This window comes from Syngnathus scovelli, chromosome 20 (genome assembly GCF_024217435.2).
Source record: "Syngnathus scovelli strain Florida chromosome 20, RoL_Ssco_1.2, whole genome shotgun sequence".
Classification (NCBI taxonomy): domain Eukaryota; kingdom Metazoa; phylum Chordata; class Actinopteri; order Syngnathiformes; family Syngnathidae; genus Syngnathus; species Syngnathus scovelli.
The window spans coordinates 8481488-8505298 of NC_090866.1; the positions used below are offsets into that span (position 1 = coordinate 8481488).

The following is a 23811-nucleotide window of genomic DNA, read 5'->3' on the forward strand; positions in this document are numbered from 1 at the left end:
TTCAAGTAATAATAATAATAATAATTCATTCAATTTATATAGCGCTTTTCAAGGACCCAAAGACTCTTAAAGTAAAGAAAATCACAATAAATCTATTCACCAAAAATCACAAGAAACATTTTTTTTTAATTCACGGTTCTTCTTTTACATTGTTCAAGTACAAAGTTAAAATGCCTTTTAATTAGTTCATATTCATACAAGAGTAAAATAATAATAGTGCCTCTTCATTACTACAACAAACTTAAATACAGTCATTGTAAAGACAAACTTTTATACTCCTAGCAATATATTTTTTTTCTTATTTTCAGAAAACAATTGTAGCACCTTTTTGAAACACCAGCAGTTCCACTTTTCCTAAAAGCTCATCTTTCACATAGTCCTTGAGATGAGTGTCATCTGAATGCGCTGCAGCATTGGGTGTGTAGGTGTTGTGTTATGTTTGTCTATGTGCAGTGTTTGCGCTCTATGTGCACGGTCATTTATTTATTTTATGGGTGTGTGTTTGATATCAGTGTTGAAAATTGCGCATCACTCAGCCTAAAATCTGTCAATAGGCAAACCGTCTTGACTGTCTAAATTCAAGTCTAGCATTCGTCCGCTGTCAATAAGAACTATGCTTTCCTTCCTCTGGCTTTCGCTAGCACTCTCAAACAGAAACATGTTCACGTCACACCACAAATTCAAACCGGCCAAATCGATGATTCAAATTCCTCATAATTGTGCAATACTAGGGCTAAACATCCGACAAAATGATCCATATGCAGTGTTGTCCATTTTGGCAACTAATTATCATATTGTGAACATGATTTGTAATTAACACAATAACTAAATACATGTATAGCTGCAACAAAATGGAATGTAGTTGTGTCAGAAATCACAGCAAGGATAAAAAAAAAAAATGGCGGTAGCCCTTGAGCAATATTGCAAAATATTGCACTTGCCTGGGTCAACCATATTTCTAGCCCTAAAGGAAATAATGGGAATATAAATAATCTATTATACAACCTCTGGTTTGAGTAACGTTTTATCATTCTTAGCTGTAATATAATGGCCGTCACTTATTGGGCAATTTCATTTTCAAGGTTCCACTGTATTGTGAATTGACGCAAGTTGGTGTTATTTGAACACATTTCTTATTTGAGAGTGAGTCTCACTTCCGCACAAGTTCTCCTTATAAGACAAGCTCACTACAACTAACGGCAATATATATTTTGTCTATCTTCTTTCCCCTCTTGGCTGAGACTGAACTGAACTGAGCACCGACCTGGAACAGTATACACACACACACACGCTCAATAACAGATTATTATTGTAATTAATACTACCATTATCATTATTCCCTAATCTAATATGATTACACTGACAGACTGACATGCAGTATCTGAGGGGGATGGGGTTATGACGTCACAACCAGCAGTGCCATGAAAAGCCCGGTGGCGACAAAGTGTCCTGCGGGAAGGAACACAGTGACTATGCATGTTCTGTGCATTAACGTTTGAGTAAATCAGCACCGAATTGAGGGTGTTTTCCAGCAAATGTGTGTGTTTCTGCGTGTGTATGTAACCTGCACTGTATAGAGCACTGTATAAAGAGCAGAGTTGAAAAAGCACCTGAAGGTTGGTTGAAAAAGCACCTGAAGTTTGGTTGTATAAACGGAGAGTAAACACGATGGGGCAAAAAAAAAAAAAAGACAAAAAATGCTGGTTTCTGATTGTTTGTGCAAGTGTGTGTAGACAGATTGTGACCAGTAGTTAGCTGGTAACTGAGGGAGGTCAGAGGATTGGAAGGCTTTCGATAGAAAAGGTGGTCGACGTGGGACCAAAAAGCACCAGACTGAAAGATTTCTCAAGTCCCTGTTGTGTTTAATTTCGAGAGGGACTGCACCACTGAGCAGTTTTTCTAGGTAAAATAGTTTTCTCGGCAATCTCTTTTACTCACAGGAATGCAAAAGCCAATATCGCATCTGCTGAGAAGATGTCTGCCTCCCGTTCGAGTAGATGCTGTTGCTCAACAACTTGAGAACATTTCACATCACTATGAAGTAAAGCAAAGAGAGTGGAGCTGCAAGAACGGGTTGCTTACAACCAAACCTTCTTTGTCACCCGACAACACGGCAGCAGAGCACAAGAGGCCAAGGCACAAGAGAGGCTGTTTTCCACCATTCATCGGTTTATCTCCTCTTCACGTAGTTATGGCTATTTAATTTTTTTTCCTGTTAACAAGCTTGAATAATCTTTCTGGATGAGTTAAACATCACTGAGTGGAGCCGTTCATATGACGACAGATTCACATTTCCAATGCTAAATCCAATCAGATGATTGTCTTTTTTTCCATATACAGGTAATACATGTTGACTCAAGCATACTGGAGGATAATCCGATTGGTCAGTAGTTCACTAACACACAAAGCCAAAGATGGCATGTGGAGCTGCAACACGCTACATAAACATGACAAGTTATGGTATATTAATGTGAATAAATATTGTTGATATAAAATAGTTTATATTGTTTTCATAATGTTGATGCCTAAGACATTTCAAGTAACTTCAAATACAGTGTTTCACATTTTTGTATGAAATCCTAAATTTTCTTCTGGGCCACTGGAGGGCACTGAATACTTTTTGAAAGGCGTTGTGAAGATTTGAATCCCGTTGGGATTCCTTATCGAGCCTTCTGAATCACTCTGAACGGCAGATAACTTTTGATACTAAAGTACAAAAGAAAATATACGTGATTTTGGCTCACTGCTCTGATGAGTAGCTCATCCGCTGAGATTTATTCAACAGAGGAATGTTAGAGGAGTTATTTTAGTGAAAGTTACCTTGGATTGTTTTTTTGTTTTTTTTCCACAGCCCTCAAGTACACGCTGGTTTAACCTCTGTGCCTGATTGGAAGTATTTGGCTTAAATCTGCCCAAATTGCAGCAACTGAAAACAAAACCGAGACCACAACGTCTCAAAGAGCACCAAGAACAGTAAAAATGTCACATGAAAGTGGCACCATTTGACCTTTGACCACAGGCCGGCCAGCACCGCGGGTTTTAGCTGGTGTGTTGTGGATGCGTGTTTGGATATTCATATTCATTGCATGAGTAATGCAACTACAGCACCTCCACGATGCGATAATACGTTTTGGTGATATATTGAGATGTTGTGTGTTGGTGCCTCGTTGAGACTGGAACTAATGCAAGAAAGCAGAAGATATCAGTTTAAGGTCAGGCGGAAGAAAGTCTGTGTGTGATTTACAGTATGGAAACTGCACTCGGAAGTCTGTGTGTGTGTGTGTGTGTGCAAGATAGCACCTGGGGACCAAGATTAGCCAGAATATGAGATCACGGACGAGGTCCTTAGCAGTGTGTGTGGTGTAAATGTATGTCTGTCTGGTCATCTGTTTAATCTGTGTCAGCCAACCTTCATGTACAAGCTGTGTAGTATGTACTGTTGTCACAAGTGTGTGTGTGCGTGTGTGTGAGAGAGAGAGAGAGAGAGAGAGAGAGAGAGAGCATGAGAGAGAGTGCATGCCCGAGAGAAACAGAGAGTAATTGTATGACTAGTTGCAGGCGAAGTATTCCTTTAGAGGGGCAAAGAGGTGCCTGATGACGGGAACACTCCACGAACGTCCCAGCAGCCTTTGCCTGGCCAGACGACTCATGTTGGACACGTCGGTGTAGTGGACGGGGAAACCAAACACCCTGGATGCACATGTAATCATTTAGAGCAGAATGTTTTTTCCACCGATACATAGAAGTGTTTTGTTTGATTTTCCTTTTAATTTAACAGTGGAATCTCAATATGCAAATACGATTTAGGTCAGAGGTGAAAGTTCCATCATGTATGACATCATGCAAATCTTACGAGATCCAACTCTGAACTTTTACAGAAGTACAAATGTGGTACCAAATACTTTTAATCTTTTCTAGGAGTGCCATCATTTTTGTTTAGGCCTGTTTTTTTTTTTTTTTTAAATAATTCTGTTGAACCGCAATTCAAAAGCAATGTCTGATTTTTAATGGTCAGTTTTTATAAAGTTTCTATTTATTAATATATTTCTTTTATTATCCATCCATCCATTTTCTGAACCGCTTAGTCCCCACGGGGGTCGCGGGTGTGCTGGAGCCTATCCCAGCCGTCATCGGGCAGTAGGCGGGGGACACCCTGAACCGGTTGCCAGCCAATCGCAGGGCACACAGAGACAAACAACCATTCGCACACCCACTCACACCTAGGGACAATTAATTATTATTATTATTATTAACAGAAGGGTACCAACAATTTTGTCCATGCGTCAATGTACCTTTCCATCTCAGTGCACCAGAGGATGTCCTCCTTGTTGTCCATGTAGACAGGGAAATGCTCATCTTTCCCCTGCTTCACAGAGTTGGAGCGAGTTGTTATCGTACGCAACTTCTCAAACTGGAATATGCATCCAGAACCACACACAGACACACAAACAAACACACACACACACAAACTGTAAATCTGGCCTGTCCTGTAATAGCTATGATTGTCGCGAAAGGAACTGACTTTCATGAACTGATTGCGCAATAAATAAAAAACACATATCCACACACGTGCATATTGTTACCTTGGCAGTACGACCATGCTCGAGACACTCTTGTAGGTCCAGCTTGTCGTTGGTCATGGGGCTCAGTGGTCTGTTTGTTGAAGGAATTTTCGAGAGGCTACTTTAAAAAAATATGATTATTTCTGAACTGAAAAATTGCATCAAATAGTGTACGAGTGTTTCTTTATCACCTTGACATGCCGGGCAGGTTTCCCCAGAAATATCGAGCACGGTGGGCAGCGGAGACTTCCTTGGCGTCGATCATCACAGGGTTGCACTGAAGAGAGTTATTTAAGTTTTGATATAATGTATATATTGTGTGTTTTTTGTACTGTATAAAATCCTGGGTACCTCTAAAAAGCGAGATATGTCCCGTTTGTCACTGACTCCCATAGCAACCACATTTTCAAAGAGCCAGAAGAAAGGCCGATCATCACCCTCCTTTGGTCGAGCCTCATGCAACAGACGGTAAAACTCGAAAAATAATCGCCCAGTTCCCTCTGAAATTCAGCAACATTTAGATTTATTATCATTCTATAATGGTGGCAAGGATATTTGAGGCTTGCACGGAATGTGTATGTACCATAAAGACCCTTTCGTGCAGGGTTTACTATGGAGAGGTCATTGCAGGGACTTCCTCCTATCACCAGATCGAATGGTCCCCATTCTTCGATCTAATGGTCAAATTGAAAGAAATTCGAAAGTGATCAAGTGTGAATAAAGACGATAAATGTGAAATATAGAGATTTACTTACATGTTTATGGGTGACGTTGCGTACATCGCCCACGTACATGATGCGTCCCTGGTGTCTCACCATGCCGACAGTGATGGAGTCCTCACAGACCTCGGACGCCACGTATTTATCAACCTGGATGCCCAGATCCTTTAGCACCAAAAGACCTGAATGCGTGATACATAAGGATTTCTATTTGTTACGATTAACACGTGAAGTCGGCAGACGCACTCGCTCGAGTGCAAACCTGTGGCGATGCCGTCAAACAGTGATAAGACTCTGATTGGCTGCCTCTTCTCTGCTGCAACTGGAGCATACAACTTGGCTGGCTCCTGGAAGATAAAAAAAAGTTGTAAAGATCTGTTAAAGTAGACAGAAATATTTGCCGTTAATTAAATGTTCCGTGATGACGCTTACAAAGTCCTGTTCGTGATTGTTGGCGAAAAAATGCTGTAGTCGGCAAGGCCAGTCATCCCGTCGCCGCAGTAACCCGTGAGTGTTTCGGGGGCCGCACATGTAACAGTTCCAAGGGTCTTCCTTGATGGCTGCCGCCGCTGAGCCGATTCCTACCAACAGATCCACACACTCCACGCAGAAACACCTGAGTATAAACAACAAGGAGGCTTTTCTCAAAACCGATGCCAAACAAAGCATCTGCTGATTTTTGGTGACATTCCTGGGATTATTGGCCAGGGAAAAATCTCAATCCCAAAATCAACAGCGGCCTACTGACCTACAGCAGTTGTTGTTGCCACACATGAGCACCTCCCTGCCTCCGCAGCAGATGGTGCAGTAGGACTGGTAACCATCATCGTCATACTGGTAGGCACACTCTAAAAAGGAATTCTATCAGAGCCCGGAAGAAAAAAAAAAAACAGAGGTTGAAATATTGAAGTCGTGGATTTCATTTTCATAATTCTTAGCCTACAAAATCGATATTGTATTGAATGTTTGGATTGTAAATATTAATTAGCGGTTTTGAGTGAGTGGGTGGAAATTTTTTTTATGATTTATCAGGAAGTATCTTACTTTGCAACCCACGCACATTGCTCCCATGAAAAGAGGATGCTCCAGAGAGACGCTGAGGCTTCCACAGGAGATACAAATATCTAAGGGGAGGGGGGGGGGGGGGGGGGGGGGAGAAATACACATAACCACTGACTCAAATGTTTAAATATATAATAAATTAAAAAATACAAAATGTATTTACTTCGACACTCTGCATTAAAAAACAAAAAAAACATGATACCTTCAATGTTCCGGGTTTTCTTTTTAATCTCCTGTATGAGTCTCTCTGGAGAAACAAAACAAAGAGTTATTAAAATGATGCATGCATAATGCACATCATAAAATTTATATTGTATTGTACATAAAAAAAAGGGATTGGTCATGATTTATAGAGGATTGTTATTGTGCTAATACTGAATGACAATAATTTAAAAAATATTTGTCATAGAATTGTTCAAATCTTTAAATAGGAATATTAACATTCTATTTCTGTAGAGTGACGCAGCTCTCTGACTACTTTGGAATGGAAATTAATCCTTTCATTTTTTTTATTCCTATCCAAGTTGACTTTAGAGGCAGCATAAACCCCTGAGGAGCTAACCAGTCAATCACAAGCTAATCGTCAATTTCACAATAAACTCGTGTTCACCTCTGGTTCCTTCGTCGATCACCTCTCTAATCTTGGCTTTTTCCGCTGCGTTTTTGCGAGGCTTCTTGGCAGGGGGAGGAGTATATGCGGCCTCTGGTTCCGCCCACATCTCAGAGTAGACCTCTTTATATGGATTCTGCTCTTCTGTGAAGAACAGCAAGTGTGACATACTGGAAGTATAGATAAAATGGAATAGATGATGAGTAAGTGCATGCATATGTACCCTCAGGAGGGTCCAGTGATTGTGGGCCATTGGGTGGGAAGCCAGTCATGGCCCATTCAATCATCTGTCTGGTCTGAGGTTCCACACCATCTACATCGTCAGTTGGGTCACAGGAAGGAGTGGGTCGTCCTGCTCGCACACTTGCCACCTTGATACAGACCAGACATTAAACATTCATTTGTATGTATGAAGAAATGAAATCTTTAGTGATAAATTCAATTTGACCTTTCCACATTTAGTGACGTCATAACTCAATGTGTGCTAAGTGTCCAAGAAAAATAACAATCACGAAATAATTTTTCTCGATTCGTAATTAAAGAAAGGTAAGGAGAAGAAACCTGTAGAGCCTCAAAGATGGCTTTACGGTACATGGGCTGTTTGTTGTAGGTGGGCTGGTGAAAGGCAGATGAGAAAGAACTCAGCGGCATGAGCTTCTCCACGCAAACCTGGAAAAGGAGGCAAAGGAGTAGAACGTTTTAAAATAGCCCTGAAATTAACTTCAACTAGTCATGACTGTCTTTTTAAAATAGAAGAAAATCATTTCACTTACCACAGAGAATTTGCCATCTCCAAACCACATGACCCAGCGTGTCCCATCAGCCGCTCGACTCCGGCCGCTCATCAACCAAGAAACAATCCTGCCAGGCCACCAGGAGAAACCTCGCAGCTTTCCGAACACTAGCGTGCCGATGCCAAAGCCCCTGCCATCCTGAAGGCAACCAGAATTTAAAACATGTTTGGGATTTAAAAAGCAAATTGAACATTTCACCTGGTACTCAATCTCTCTGGGCGTTGCCTGGTCTCCTCTGGCGACTGGTTCTGGTGTTACGGCAACAGTTGGCGAGGCAGGATCAGTTTGTTGCTGGGTTGGCAGAGGATCCGGACTGGCTGGTTCATCCTCTTTTGGAAAGTCACCTTCTGATGTGAGGTCATCCATCATGCAGATCTCAGCTTCCCTGTAAGCCCGTCTCTCTGCCTGTGAAGGTAAAGTGGAGGCCAGCGTTAACAAATGGCCGCTCTTTGCTGCTCCTTTGCTAAAAAACATTTTTAGTTTAGTGAGATTCACCGATTGATATTAAATGTGGGTTCTTTGCAGTTCATCTGCTAACAGTTCAAGATCAAAGTTTTGGTGCTTCGGGCTGTGAGAACAATCCCTTTAATTGATCCTGTGAAACAGGAAGTGAGCAGGGCGGGAGTGCAAGCTGCAGTTCACTGGGTTCAACTCAGGAAGGAGAGAAATAATACAAAGTGAGAGGCGAGTGTGTGGCAAAGCATGCCCAAAAAAAAAAAAGGGGGGGAACAGAGGGACAACAAAAGTTGTATTTACAAGTAAAAAGTCTTCAAGAGGTTTTATACAAAGATCTCCAGCTGGTAAACATTATGACAGACGGCTGGGATCAAATCCAGCACACCCTCGTGGGGATAAAGCGGTTTAGAAAATGGATGGATGGATGACATGTACGAGAAGAAAAAAAAAAAGGTGCAAAATGTAAATACTGTGACCTCAACAGTCTAAATATGGCAGCAAAATGTGACCTTAGACGATAGGGAAAGAAAATCTTGCTGTTTGAATGGATCAGAATGATTTACATCGCACATTGTTCACTATTCCAGCTGGCTTGTAAACAACATCTAAAGGAATGAATGTGTGAAACAAGCAACAGTAAAGTGATGGTATAAATTACTCACTGAAAGAGACAGTAAAAGTGAGAGTGACTATTCACTCTTCCCCCCGGTTTGACCCGAAACTCTTCTCGGCTGATGTTGACTTCTGACCTCATAAACTTCTAATTGTCCTATTACACGGGCCGTAGGGATGACACACAAAAACTTCACGCAAATGTGGAGTGTAGGAGAAAATCCACAATGTCTCAAGTTTCTTAAATATCCTACAGATTGTGAAGCCTAGCTTGCTAACTAATAGCTAATTGGAGTTGTTCATGTCGTTTAATTGGACCATAGGTGTCAAACTCAAGGCCCGGGGGCCAGATACGGCCCGCCACGTCATTTTATGTGGCCCGCGAAGACAAATTGTGCATCAAATTCGTGTGTCATTACTAGAATTGCAAATTGTCTTCACTTTTAATAATATATTTTTTTTAAATATTTGACCAGTTTTTCTGATTTGAAAACGAGTTATTTGTCAGTTTGTTTTGTAGCTTTTACTGTATATAATATGAGGTGCTCATACATTTATTTGTATAATGGCCCTCCGAAAGAAGCTATGACTACAATGCGGCCTGCGAAAAAAATGAGTATGACACCCCTGAATTGGACCATGCACATTTCCCCACACCATTTTGGGAGATTCAAGTGTTTTTGCAAAAAAATTAAGCAAAAATATTTGCCCTTAAGTCCAAAAAGGACACAAACATGACAGCTCATCAACAAAATAACACACTGGGCCTTTGTTAAGGTGGAGGGAAAATCCCAAATACAAGATAATCATCAACTTAACCATTTGTCACATCACATTCAAACAGCCATCAGGTGTAATTACTAAATGAAAGACTAACAGGAGCATTAGTTATTGAGCATTTCCATGGGAATTCCAAACAAAGACACGGAAAGGGTTGCCATGAGTTACAGCTTTGAACTTTTCTGAACCCAGTGACCTGGCCAGTGTGTTCACTCCTGGTGACACCCCCTTGATCTGTGACCCCCGCACCCTGGAACCTAGCCTATGAACCATTTCGAAACCCCTCCCCCTTTTACAGCTATGACTGACCCTGACCTCCATGTGAACTCGGACACGCACACACTAACTCGGGACCATTAAATGATGAGCTAAGACCCCCCGCTTACATTGTCAACAGGCAAATGACTGTTCTTTCATTCTTGATGACCTTGTGATTAAATGTGCAAAAAAACATTGAGGTGGTTGAAATTTAGAAGTAAAACAGATTTTGTCTAATTAACATTAAATGATCTGGAATGTTCATGTTATTCCCCCATGCCCTGTACAACAGTCTTTTTTAAATTATCATATCCAAATAAACTTGGATTAAAATGTTCACATCTGGGAAGAGTCAAAAAGCACGAAAGCTGCGAGTGAACTGTTTCTTAACCCCAAAACACATCAAAATCAATTCAAACAAGACCAAACAGTGGAAGTCTTTGTGTTCTTTTTCTATCCCCAATTAGTTTCAATTAAATAGTAATGAAAAGGTTTTTCAATCTATACTAATTACTGAAAAAAAATATCTAACTTACAGATAGGACATGGCATTGTTCCTCCCTGGCTCTCTTTCTCTCTGTCATTTTCTTCAGTGTCTCTCTTCCTCCACCAGTTTCCTCTCTGCTCGTCTCCTCGACTCATACACTCAAACATTCTTAAAGCTTAGGCTCCGCTGATTGGTCAGTCGTGAACCAAGCGATTGATTTACAGGCTTCCTCACCTCACACATGACGAGGTGAACTCCCACGACAGAGCTACTAGTCGTAGTGATGAATGTGCGGAAGCCGCTGGGATTTACGTATGCCGATGACACCATGGATACGGAACAACAGAGCCTTGCCAGTTTTCAAACGCGTGCATATCAAGTGTGTGCATGCGCTGCTTATGTAAGATGGTGTGGCGATGGGATGTAGTTAAAACCATTAATGCAAAAGATTTTTTTTTTTACAGCATGATTAAAATTTCCTATTCAGAATTTATTATACTTTCTTTGCTGTAAATTTAAAGACGTTTGATGATCGCTCAAAACCAAACATAAAAAAGGGTTCCAGCTGTTCCAAAGAATATTATAGGCCTCAAAATAAATCTGGGAGATATTTTTTTCTATTAGATGTAGCGTCTGGTTTTTTTAAAAACAAAATACAATACACTGCACAATATTTCTGCGCACTGTGAATTTAAATTCATGTAATTCCATGTTTCCTGATTTTCTTCTTTATTCACATTTGACTCTTCAACAGAGTTGAGTGAGTATAAGCAAATTAGCATGTTATTTGTGTCTTGATGTAAGTAATAAGTCAGGAAGTGAGCACACTCGCTTGGAGGAAGTGGCACTTTCGTATAATTATGCACTCTGTTTGAAGGCACCATTTTTTTTTCCGAACGTCTGATCCAATTACAAGGTTTGCGTGCTATTGTTGCAGTTCTCCGACATTACAAAACGTATCTCCCTTTTGTTTATAAATCAAAGGCAGTTTATGATGTAATTATAGAGGAAAGCTACAAGAAATTCAGCAATGCACTTAGCAAGCCCCTTCGCTGCCTGCGATTATCTCTTCCTTCTCTCAAGTAATTCGGGCTAAGCTTTCTCACATGACACTTGATGTGTCAGCAAAATGGGTCGTCAAGCTGTCGGCTGATTTTGCCTCCCTGTCTTACAACCAATATTTTCACCATCCAATATGTCTGAATCCAGACACGTATACTGTAAATGCAATTCCGAGCTCTGTCCTCGTGTTTGCCAAGCCATTAATCTGCCATCTCTTCTTGCATGTATGCAAGCAAGCACGTATTTGGTCTGCTTCTGGTAACTTCCGCTTATTTAATTCAGTATCTGTTCTACAGACAAAACCACAACTTCCTGCAGCGACTTCACGTGTGAGGCTAATTTAACATCCTGGCAGTTGTCTGATTCCCTCATGGACTAGTTGGAAGTATTTATATCGTGTTGATTTTATGATTATGAATAAATTTGGAAAAAAAGACAAGATAATAAAGCTTCCGTATGACTGCAGCTCACACCTCCATCTTCCAGCGGCTGAGCCATTCTTCTTTCTGTCTCCTGCTGATGTAGTACGGATCTCCAGCTTGGAAAGTCACTCTGGGGATCGGCTTCCTACGCAACCTCCCTGTCTCACCCTGCACACACAGCCACAAAAGCTTGATACTGTATATCCTTCACTGACTACATGCCGCTTGTACTATTAGAATATTTCACTTTCATTTTTGGGAGTAGGGAAGAAAAAAAAAAAGACATGGGAGAGAAACCACTTGACTCACCTCTCTAGGAGAGTCACAGCTTCTGTCATCTGATTCATCTATGGAAAGTAAAAGACAGGAAATGGGCCATTTGTTCTGATTTAACAAGAAGCTTAATAAGGATCTATACTTGCGGCTTTTATTACTTTTTCTTGGCGCTCGTATTCAAAGTCAAAATGCCTTCAAAGACTGCCATCTGGAAGTTATTTTAGTTGCAGCCAAGTTCCCCCCCCTCGCCCCATCAAGACTTAAATGACAGTATGAAATAATAACAATTGCTTCAGTTCTTTTTTTTTTTTCCTCAAAAGTCTTTCAAATCGAATAAAATAATTGCCCTACTCTGATAACAGAATAAAATAGCAGCAAGCATAGAAATATATATTTTTTTAACATCTTCAAAATACAGTGGAACCCAAAACCTTGACAGATTTTTATTTTTTTTTTCAGGAAAACTCGTTTGTCGTCAAAAATTCAAATCTCCATACACTTGTTTTTTACACTCGAATGACAGATAAGATAGTTAAAGTGTCACTTATAACACGGCTTGTACGGTTAATAGTTAATAAGCTTTTTTTACAATGACTCCAGAACTACATTATTTATCATGGGAAAGTTCATTTTAAAAATATAAGGTGACATACGAAGGGAAACTATCTTTGTTTGGCTTTGGAGGTTCCACTGTACCTCCACATTACTTTGCTGTAAAAACAATACCCTTATTCCTGTCGTTCTGCTCTAGTTTCCGACGCCCACGTTTCTTGCGAGGGGAAGGGGAGTGCTCCAGCTCCCCCGGCGGAGTTGAAGGGTCAGACGTTGCCATCTCCTGCAAAACAGATGGCACAATCTGCCTGAGTAACCTGCTGCCAATCAAGATTCATGAAATAAATAAAAAATCCTGACTGCACACACATATGTAGACATTACACAATAAACGGTAAATAAAAATAATATATGGAATAGCTGTAATACTTGCACACTTTGTTCTTACAAAGTGGAGACAAACATATCCAGCGGCGTGTGTAATAAACACCCACAGTGCCATTAACACAATACACACAAGAAGCGGAGTAATTTAGCTAATCATTAATGAGCACACGTGTAGGAAAATCTTGTATTTAAAATAGCCAGTTAGTAAAATAGTATATAAAATATAAGTCTCACTTTAATAGTACTAAACAAGGCAATTAATGGAATCTTGGCAATGAACTCGTCTATACGTCAATGATTTAGCCATTAGCGCCAGCATTAACTGTGCGAAACTGTAATCATGTGGCCTTCTAAAAGGCCAGAAGCAGTCTTTCGCTAAAAGCGAGTAGGTTTTACAGACATGTTGTAAAAAAAAAAAAAAAAACGGAGGGGGAGGTGGTAATGAAAAACTTTGAGGCGATGTAGCCGGCGAGTGCTAACAAGCTGAAAGAGGACTGTAATGAGCAGGTGAGAGGAGACATAAAACGTTAGCTAAAAGGGCCTCGCACTAAAATACGTCGTGGAATTGCAGATGCAAAGCACACAATATATTTTCTTGTTAATGGTTGATGTCCCCCGAATGTATAATAAATGCACGCTAGGGCAGCAACGGCTATTATTTGCCACTGCATTACCACCGTTACGTTAACGCTGTTTAATTAGGTTTTAAAACGACAGAGTGGACACAGACCTTGCTTTAATAGCAAAATAGTTAAAAAAAAGTACAAATGCTAACACACCACCAGGCATTTGTTGAAACAAAAGTGAATTAAGGTTAAATCAAGTCACAGCGTAAATTCATCATTTAAAAAAAACATCATTTCAACACTAAACAAATGAAATCAAATTCCACCACTTGCTAATCATGAAATGAAATGTTAAGATTTGAAATAGCTTAGCTCAAATGAAATGAACAGGCAATAAAAAGGATGGATAACTGTAAATTGGTTTGTCATTTTGCGCCTAAGTTAGTTGAATTTGTTGTGAGCACACGGCAATTATTGTTTTAACCACCCAGGAGGGCATTAAAGCTGCATTAAGCAATTTCCCAAGAATCATAAACGCAGCAGTAGTTGCTGAAGCACATGAGCTAATATAGCTAAAATTGTAACAAACAACTGACTACTTACTCATTCAGCAGAAAGAGAGGAACACGGACTTTCCACTGCAGTCATCTGTGAAATGTAAGTGCCTGGTTCCCCAATTCCTGAAAAAATCTCGGGGTTGTATTTGGATTTTTACAGTATATTGTTCCGACGGTCTTCCGACTAGCCTCTTGGATTTAGTTGAAAAATAAAAAAACTGTAAAATATTATTACATGCTATTATTATTATTTTTATTCAGCATGTTTATAATGTACATTATTTTATTGCTTGATGCAGCTTTAACATTCAACTCAAGTAACTTGATTTACACTACCCAGATATCATCCACAATACCAAAATTAATTCCGTGTTCTGTTGGCCATGTTGACCAAGTACGCCAAGTCGATTTGCTTTTGTAATTCTTTAGTCATTGATTTAATAAGAATAAAATATAAACGGCTGATGTTCTTTTGTTGTTTACCTGCATTCGGTTTCGCTTTTCCGCACGATTAAATATGATTAAAACCAGCCCTCCTGCATTGTTGAAATAAAGATAGCAGTTTTAAATTTTAACACACCTTACAAACTGACAACTAGCTATTTAGTTGACAACTAAACTGGCAGCACCTGCCGTAAAGCACTAAAACATATTTAAGTTTAATTTTTCCGTGTGTGCATTTACACGTGAAGCATTACCTCTACTGTACATACAAGACAGAATATTAATAGCATTTAAGGAAACAGCACAGGAATTTGCATTCCTGCTATGACATTGTAATAAATTGCAACATTGTGTGCATGTTTGTCAGAGACAAGCTAACCCTAAACCAGCTTGGTTAGACAGTAAAACATGCTCAAACCTGCTCCCCGTCACACATGACTGCACTTGGTGCATACATGTATGACAGGTTGGCTCGAGCTTTTTTTTTTTTTTTTTTTGACTGAGTGTTTAATCAGCTGTATTGACTCATGACACATATGTACACACACATGCATTTTCACTAAACCGTATTTTTCCGACTACGCTTTACGTATGTATGCCATAAGTGAAGTTGAATTTTCCCCATATGGTATTTATTAGAGAGGGAGCCACTATTGGAAGATATTTGCTGATTGGAAGAACTGAAGGAGAGACTGATGGAAGACAGAGATGTAAAAGACACTTTGGAAACCTTGAAATGAGAGTCTGAAGACAAAATTATAAGGGGGGAAACCAAAGTGACCATGATTTTTCACCACAGAAGGTGAACTAGAGTAAAAAGTAAAACTAATCGCAGTAGTCATCTCGGTTGTGCTCTACTGTATAAACCAGGGGTGTCAAACTCATTTTTTTTCGTGGGCCGCGTTGGAGTCATAGCTTCTTTCGGAGGGCCATTATGACTGTCAACCCAAATAAATGTATGAGCACCTCATATTAGCTACAGTAAAAGCTACAAAACAAACTGACAAATAACTCGTTTTCAAATCAGAAAAACTGGTCAAATATTTAAAAAAAAAGATATTATAAGTGAAGACAATTTGCAATTCTAGTAATGACACACAATTTGTCTTGGCGGGCCACATAAAATGACGTAGCGGGCCGTATCTGGCCCCCGGGCCTTGAGTTTGACACCTGTGGTATAACCCGAGACAATAAACCATTATAGAATAAATCTCAGCTTCTCCATCGAAGCAAAATGTAGCAAGTAACACAGAACAGTATAGCGCAAACACACTAGATGAGAAACACATGTGCTTCTTCGAAGCTCAGTGCCAACATTTACTCACTGCTCACAATGGCCCTTAACACAACCTCGTTTCTTTACCGTGATACAAAGTCTAAGAGACCACGCTTCTCTTCGATCACCTCCTGCAGCATATGAAACTACTTTGCTACTATTTCAAACAAATCACACAATTAAATCAAACAGTAAAGCAACTCTTGTTTCTGCTCGAACTCAAATATCGAGTCAGGAATGCAGGAAATACATCCATGCTAATTACAAGTTTCGACATATCTCATGTCAAAGAGGGACTACACAAGTTTGTCATATAATGCAAAGCGACAAGAGATACAAAAGTGACAACAAGGTGTGTGTGTGTGGGGGGGGCACTGCAGGCCTTATTCAGGAATAAAATGTACTCGATAGAAGAAGATTGTACTCACAGGAAGAAACTGTTTGCGTTTCCTGCTTGGACGGCCCACCCGCCGCTTGTTTGGAGGGGTCCCTGCAGTCGCCTCTTCTGGACTGTCCAAGTCTGCTCCATCTTCACTCTGTCCAATATAAATAGGTCATGTTAAACACTAGAGTAAATCATGAGGATTTTTTTTGTGTGCTTTTATATTGCCAATTCATCGTAAGTAGCATAATGTGAAGAAGCCTTGACCTACTTTGTTTTCTTATATTGTGTATTTAATCGTATTTTGTTCTTGGTAACATCCAGCAGCAGATAAAAGTGTGCTCATAAATGTGATCTGATTTCTGATTAAATAGTGTATTTGTCTGACGATTATCCGATGGTGCGCACCCTGCGTTTACACGAGTATTTTCTATTCATGCTTGATCCCTTTCCCTGCTTCCTTCTACTGGACCCTGTGTTGCAGTGACAGTAGAGTGGTTGCTAAGGTGCAGAAACTGCTTAGCAACTGTCTCCGACAGAACCGCCGTGCTGACTAAACGCTCTAGTGTCACTTCCTGGATGATCATTCAGAACGGCAAACAGCTAGCACCGGCTCGTCCGCCTGGTTGGCTGTCCATGTCACGTCTCTGGAGTGGACAGACTATCGGGAGCCTGACAAAGGAAACAGTTGAGTGGTTCAACCTAAATCTCGAGAAGCTCACTCGATGCTGTCAGTGTTGGCAAGTGTCAAAGAACGAGCGTCAACACAGAGACTGGCCAATCTGTTCCTATATCTTGGGTCTATTTCTGACTCATGGCAGGTTATTTTAGGCTGCTGCAGTTGCTAAGCAACCAGACTGCAAGCCAGGCGGGAAGAGGAGGATCCCATCAGCATCAGACAGCCTGTCCTCTTTCTTTCTCTTTCCACATCCAGACCTCACTTGCCCTCTCCATTTTCCTTTCCTCTCTCTTCTCTCCCAATGCTCTCCTGTGCTGTTTCGATACACAATTATATTAATCAAAAGTAATAACTTCCTTCGTTTCCTTATCTGATCAAATTTATCGCTACCACCCCCTCTCTTTTATGACAGCCTGGGAAATGACTTAAAAGGCACTTTAAAAATGAACAGACAAGGGAAAAAAAAGGTCAAGGGTCAGATTTCTGGAGGCATCTCGTCTGAATGTGATCTGGTGAGTTTGTGTGTGAGAATGATATACACAGTTGTGCGTGGTCAGACTGTGTCAGAAATACTCTCAGTTGTTTTCAAAGGAGGCGGGATTGTATACGTCTTTTTTTTAAATCAATATAATTCAAAGCACTTGTAATGACAAGGAGAATAACACTAAATAATGCATTTTTCTTACCACATCGTTAGAAGTTTTGTTTTCTGGTGTCTGGGGCAGTTCGGTGACTGCAGGACTGTTGGATGGCATGACGAAAGCAATTTTACAAAGTTAAAAATAAAAATGGAGGAAAATCTAGGTTCCTTAGATGCAGCAGGTGTATCGTCAGTCACTCAGTCCTTCCCCTCTCCTAAAAGTAGAGAGAGAAAAAAAATGCAAAACAGGAGTGATCAAAACAAATTTGGGTTGATTGAGTTCAAAGTAGGTGTTTTTACAATCCATGATCACTCAGCAATACACCAAAAAATCAATCGACAATCGATGGATTGACATGTTCAGGGACAACCATTCATATTGTGTCATTTTAGATTTTCCAAATAAAACCATTTTGCTTTTTTTTTTTTTTTTAGCATTAGGTTTTCTAAATTCCATCAGTTCTGCCTAGCAACAACAGATCTTGTGAAAGTGTGACACAACTTTCAGGGGTGATTTAAGTGAAGTACACAAAAATATAGATTCAAATTTTGCCTCACCTGATCTGATGCCTTTGCAAAATTCCAATTCCATTCATCCATTTTCTATCTTGTCCTCATTAGGGGGTCAGCTGGAGCCTACGATGACCACGTAGCGGAGAAACATTTGTTAGCCACTTGTCATTCATCACTTTGAAAGAGTGGCTTAATTTACCCTCCATTTTGCTATCCTTCAACTATACAGCTTGACTTCATTACATTTGCTGACTGGCCAAGAAGCAGAGTACACCCTCGACTGGTCGCCAGCCAACCACAGGGCACACAGAGCCAATCATCAACAATCATCGACATTTACAAGTCTATAATTAACTAAGCATGCAAGAATATGTATAATCTCTTCACAGGAAGTACTGCGCCATCATCTTTCAGCTACGATGCACATATGCTAGCCACTAGTCCAAAGCGCTGGCATGTTGCTCGGCTTACTTCATAAAACGTCTGATGTGATGCCAACATCACGTCATTGCTAACATCTGCAAGTACAGTTTCCGTAGTACTGCAAGTTGATGTAAGATCTACTAATGTAAGACTTGAAATGGATTGTGGAGTACACTCCTCACACTATATCCGGTAAAGACAGTCAGGCAACAAGCCAGCGAAAAAAACATGGGTGGAAACTTTGCAGAAAAGGGTGTACAATAACCATACGATACCCCAAGGGTCTCACAGCACAATCTGCAGGCCAACTCCCTCCAAGTGCATGTAGGTCACACACAAGCATGCACGTTCACACACCCACAGACCTCACAATCCTAAAGAATGTGTATGTAACACATTTTTTTTCCAGTACTATTGCCAGGAGGTTTTTAAATTAGACTCTTGTCAAAGGTCCAAGTACAAGCCTGCCTGCGAGATGAATTATTGCCAGAAGGGAGGAAAATGTTTCATTGATAGGTCAAGGTAGCCCGTGAAAGAAATGGGTCAAGATAATATTTTGGGTAGGGGGCTTTCTCTGCAATTGGATGCTTTGAACATAAATGTCACTTAAATGTTGTTAAATTCCCTGTTTGGCATGCACAAACTTTGTCAAGCTGATTCTGATAAATAGCAAGGAAGCTTTAAAAAGACTATTCCGGTCATATTTGCAAAAGAAAAACAAAGACTACAGGATAATATCGATGACAAACTTCAATATAGCTCATTCATATATTATACACGACTTAACTAAACAGCTTTATGGTATTTTACAGATAAATACGATGGCTTTAAGTTGCGTTTACTCGCTACGTGAATAAACTTTTATTTTATAAGCACATGCCGGAAATGCAGTCCTTATATTACATACTCCTGCTTTATAACAATTAATATTAGGAGCGACCTCACACGGCCTTCAGATGGTGCTTGTCAAAAAAAAAAAAAAAAAAAAAACACCGTTTAATCCCAGCAGGGACTTGAAGACGGTCACAAACATGGGTTTGTTTGTGTGCGATAAGATTTGTTAGGTCAGGTAAAACACACAATGCATACACACACATTTGGACCGAACGCACCCGTTCACCCCGGAGGCGCGTCCCCGTGTGCTCGCTCGCTCGCCCGCCCGCCGCGGAGTCGACGGTTCGGCGAGCTGATGTGTCTTCGTTAATCTGCTGCTGGGTTAAAAGGGACAACTGCGTTCCGGTTTAATGTTACCTGGCGGTGTCGCCAGGAGGCGGTTTACGCTCTGTTGGAATATATTAACATTGCAGCCCCTCTATATTTTATTTGACATTCCTCCTCCCCCCCACCCCCCCCCCTAAAAAAAAAAAAACTCCCAAGTTCACTCTCAGGCTTCGCGCACAGCTCTAACCCTACACCGTTTCAATGCAATGACTATCCTAGGTGGTTGTGTTTCTTGCGAAACCCAAACAGCTGCTCGCCCAAAATGTAATCTTTGTATTTACCGTATCGTCCGACCCTGACGGCCGTCGTTTTCCCCTCCTCGCGTTCACTCCCGACCTCTCTCTCTCTCTCTCCCTCTCTCTCTCTCTCTTTCGCCCTCCCTCGCGCTCAACCAGGTCTTCTCCGCCCGCTGCTGCTCCCCCCCGCCCCCCTCTCTCTCGCTCGCTCGCTCTGTCTTTAGCGCATACGCTGCAGCACCGGGCCCGGCGATAGTCTCCGCGGGGTCCTAAAGTCTGCTTTTTTTAACAAATCTTCAAGTTGTACTATTAAAATTTGTGTTTTGACTGTACGGAAGGGCGTAGCTGCCAATGTAAACTAAAAAAATATTTTTGACTGGCAAGTACATTCAAACGTAATCGCAAGTATGTTTGGACACACTCGCAAATTCGTTCAAACGTACTCACAAAGACCACGCAAATAATAATAATACAAAATATAGCATTTAGTTTGAATGTTAAGTGAACTATTTATTCAGAACTTTTATGGTTTTATCACTATGTTTGCAATTTTTTCCACTCTGCATTGTTTCCCATAAAAAACAAAATAGATTTTATAATTGGATTGGCTCATGTGAAATTACATAAATATACATATATTTATTTCATAATCATCTAAGTTAAATTCATTACGTCATTCGCAAAAATAACATAAATGTACATATATTTATTTCATAATCATCTAAGTTAAATTCATTACGTCATATGCAAAAATAAACTCCCGTCGAGAGCTATCTAGAAGTTCTCGCTGCATCGCCACGATTCCAGCATTCTAAATAAAGTACACATTAATGGCTATGGTTGTGGTCTGCAAGTCCTTTCACAATAAGAGCTCTTTCTATGTCGGCATTACAATTGTTCATACTGCACCATTGTTTGCTTTTAAATTGAAACCACTAACAGGAAGTTGACCATGTCAATGATATCACTTGATGGAGAAAAGTCTGGAAAGGTCCAGAGTGACAGCTCGACGACTATAAAAGCATCTGAGGCACAGCACAAGACACAAGATCCAAAAAGATCAACAAGAGAAGATCCACAAGAGAAGGACCAAGATCCAAGAGAGCCATCGAGCTTCAAGATCCAGAGACACCACAGAGCATTTTGTAAGTTGACACTTTGATTCTTCCTAAAGACTTTACTTTTACTATGCCGATAAACTTTTTGAAATTGCTACATTAATTTGGATTGCATCCTATGTTGCTGGGACGTTCATAATTTTATTTCTCCATAGTTTTAAATGGAGCTCACCAAGACTCTAATGAAAGTGTTACTGAAAATGGATAGATGAATGATTTTAATGTGTTGCTGTCATGTCCTCCTCACAGGAACATCTTGACAGCCTACAAAACAAAATGGTCTCAGCGAAAGGCATTGCGATTGGGATTGACCTGGGCACCACGTACTCCTGCGTGGGTGTTTTCCAGCATGGCAAAGTGGAGATCATCGCCAACGACCAGGGCAACAGGACCACACCTAGCTACGTGGCGTTCACCGACACCGAGAGGCTCATCGGTGACGCCGCCAAAAACCAGGTGGCGTTGAACCCCAACAACACGGTGTTTGACGCTAAGCGACTGATCGGAAGAAAGTTCGATGATCCGGTTGTAGCAGCTGACAGGAAGCACTGGCCCTTCAAGGTAATCTCTGATGGAGGTAAGCCCAAGATCATGGTGCAGTACAAAGGGGAGGAAAAGGCCTTCAACCCAGAGGAGATCTCCTCCATGGTGCTGGTTAAAATGAAGGAGATTGCCGAAGCCTACCTGGGCCAGCAAGTTTCCAACGCCGTGGTAACGGTTCCTGCCTACTTTAACGACTCTCAGCGGCAAGCCACCAAAGATGCGGGCGTCATCGCTGGACTGAACATCCTGAGGATCATCAACGAGCCCACGGCGGCCGCCATCGCCTACGGTCTGGACAAAGGCCAGTCGGCAGAGCGCAATGTCCTCATCTTTGACCTGGGCGGCGGCACCTTCGACGTGTCCATCCTGACCATTGAGGGCGGCATCTTTGAGGTCAAAGCCACCGCCGGAGACACGCACCTGGGCGGAGAGGACTTTGACAACCGCATGGTGGAGCACTTTGTGGCCGAGTTCAAGAGGAAGCACAAAAAGGACATCAGCCAGAACAAAAGGGCCTTGAGGAGGCTGCGCACAGCATGCGAGAGAGCAAAGAGGACACTGTCCTCCAGCTCCCAGGCGAACATCGAGATCGACTCCCTCTTTGAGGGCATTGATTTCTACACATCCATCACCAGGGCACGCTTTGAGGAGCTGTGCTCTGACCTGTTCAGGGGAACTCTAGAGCCCGTGGAGAAAGCCCTGAGAGATGCTAAGATGGACAAGGGCCAGATCCACGATGTGGTCCTGGTTGGTGGCTCCACGCGAATCCCCAGAATCCAGAAGTTCTTGCAAGACTTTTTCAACGGCAAGGAGCTGAACAAGAGCATTAACCCTGATGAAGCGGTGGCTTACGGTGCTGCTGTACAAGCCGCCATCCTCACAGGGGACACCTCGGGCAACGTCCAGGACCTGCTGCTGCTGGACGTGGCGCCTCTGTCGCTGGGCATTGAGACTGCTGGAGGAGTCATGACACCGCTGATCAAACGCAACACCACCATCCCCACCAAGCAGACGCAAATCTTCAGCACCTACGCCGACAACCAGCCCGGTGTCCTCATTCAGGTCTTTGAGGGTGAGAGAGCCATGACCAAGGACAACAACCTGCTGGGAAGGTTTGATCTGAGCGGTATCCCGCCGGCTCCGCGAGGCGTGCCGCAGATCGAGGTTACCTTCGACGTGGACGCCAACGGCATCTTGAACGTGTCGGCGGTGGATAAAAGCACGGGCAAGCAGAACAAGATCACCATCACTAATGACAAAGGTCGTCTCAGCAAAGAGGAGATTGAAAAGATGGTGGACGACGCCCAAAAGTACAAAGCTGAGGATGACCTGCAACGGGACAAGATCGCGGCCAAGAATGGTCTGGAGTCATACGCCTTGAACATGAAGAGCAGCCTGCAGGATGAGAAACTGGCGGCCAAGTTGAGCGAGGAGGACAAGAAGACGGCGATGGACAAGTGCGAGCAGACCCTCAACTGGCTGGACAGCAATCAGCTGGCAGAGAAAGAAGAGTTCCAGGATAAGCAAAAGGAGTTGGAACGAGTGTGTCAACCAATCATCAGCAAGTTGTACCAGGGGGCGGGGCCTGCAGGAGGCTTTGGGGGGCAGGCCCAAACCGGTGCCCAGGGGCCCACCATTGAAGAGGTTGACTAAAGACTTGCATGTCATAGTGAAGACAAAATGTTAAATTTGATTTAAATGTTTAAACTCATCATATTGTTCAAATTCTCATGTACATTGTCTACTAAATAAAATATACAAAAATATGATCAATGCTATGTGTATCACTACAACAAAACAAATGTTTGACTTGCTACTTTTCAACTTTGATTTTATGCACCTTCCAATTAAATCACATATAGTTTGGGGGTGAGCAAAGTATAGGTCAGGACCAATCAAGTGGGACATGATGGTTAATATCAAAACCATCAAAAACTCATTGCCTTACCTGAGTAAATAGCTTTAATAAAATTAAAACTCACCAATCCGCCAAGATAAAAAAAATACATATATAGCCGACATGGAACGTACCTTTGTCATCATCAGATGATCTAAACTCAATTTCAATTATGTACCTTTATGACAAGCTGTAAATTGAAGTAATGCAAGACTTACCAATATCTGAAACCCCATCTGTCAGGAAGAACCACAGTCAAAAATAATGTTATTTAATT

General features: G+C 41.4%; 2 protein-coding genes across 12 annotated transcripts; one reads left to right on the forward strand and one right to left on the reverse strand.

The window, feature by feature from the left end:
• Window positions 1-106: 106 nt before the first annotated feature.
• Window positions 107-23770, reverse strand: LOC125990124 (DNA (cytosine-5)-methyltransferase 3A). Of its 11 annotated transcripts, XM_068649142.1 has the most exons (25): window positions 20022-20162; window positions 19632-19727; window positions 18142-18219; window positions 17630-17798; window positions 16311-16418; window positions 12827-12935; window positions 12134-12171; window positions 11876-11992; window positions 7946-8152; window positions 7727-7885; window positions 7515-7622; window positions 7177-7324; window positions 6954-7097; window positions 6546-6590; window positions 6326-6405; window positions 6030-6142; window positions 5714-5897; window positions 5544-5628; window positions 5318-5463; window positions 5146-5236; window positions 4914-5062; window positions 4754-4839; window positions 4584-4683; window positions 4293-4411; window positions 107-3690 (listed from the first exon to the last, which is right to left on the reverse strand). In XM_068649142.1, exons 4-25 carry the CDS (start codon window positions 17696-17698, stop codon window positions 3549-3551), a joined length of 2547 nt encoding a protein of 848 aa, XP_068505243.1. In that variant the 5' UTR covers window positions 17699-17798; window positions 18142-18219; window positions 19632-19727; window positions 20022-20162; the 3' UTR covers window positions 107-3548. The 11 variants fall into 11 exon arrangements, with proteins under 11 accessions (XP_068505243.1, XP_068505242.1, XP_049612836.1 ...); XM_068649141.1 differs by lacking the exons at window positions 19632-19727; window positions 20022-20162 and adding an exon at window positions 23753-23770; XM_049756879.1 differs by lacking the exon at window positions 19632-19727 and having other exon boundaries at window positions 6954-7094; window positions 20022-20182.
• Window positions 20953-23406, forward strand: LOC125990133 (heat shock 70 kDa protein 1). Its single transcript, XM_049756898.2, has 2 exons — window positions 20953-21121; window positions 21344-23406. Exon 2 carries the CDS (start codon window positions 21371-21373, stop codon window positions 23288-23290), a length of 1920 nt encoding a protein of 639 aa, XP_049612855.1. The 5' UTR covers window positions 20953-21121; window positions 21344-21370; the 3' UTR covers window positions 23291-23406.
• Window positions 23771-23811: the final 41 nt, after the last annotated feature.

Coding starts and splice junctions, on each gene's coding strand:
- LOC125990133 (XM_049756898.2), top strand. CDS start 21,371: ATGGTCTCAGCGAAAGGCATTGCGATTGGGATTGACCTGGGCACCACG.
- LOC125990124 (XM_068649141.1), bottom strand. CDS start 17,698: ATGCCATCCAACAGTCCTGCAGTCACCGAACTGCCCCAGACACCAGAA. Junction 7,325..7,514: donor CCATCTTTGAGGCTCTACAG/GTTTCTTCTCCT, acceptor GTCTGTATCAAG/GTGGCAAGTGTGCGAGCAGG. Junction 4,684..4,753: donor AACCTGCCCGGCATGTCAAG/GTGATAAAGAAA, acceptor ATTTTTTTAAAG/TAGCCTCTCGAAAATTCCTT.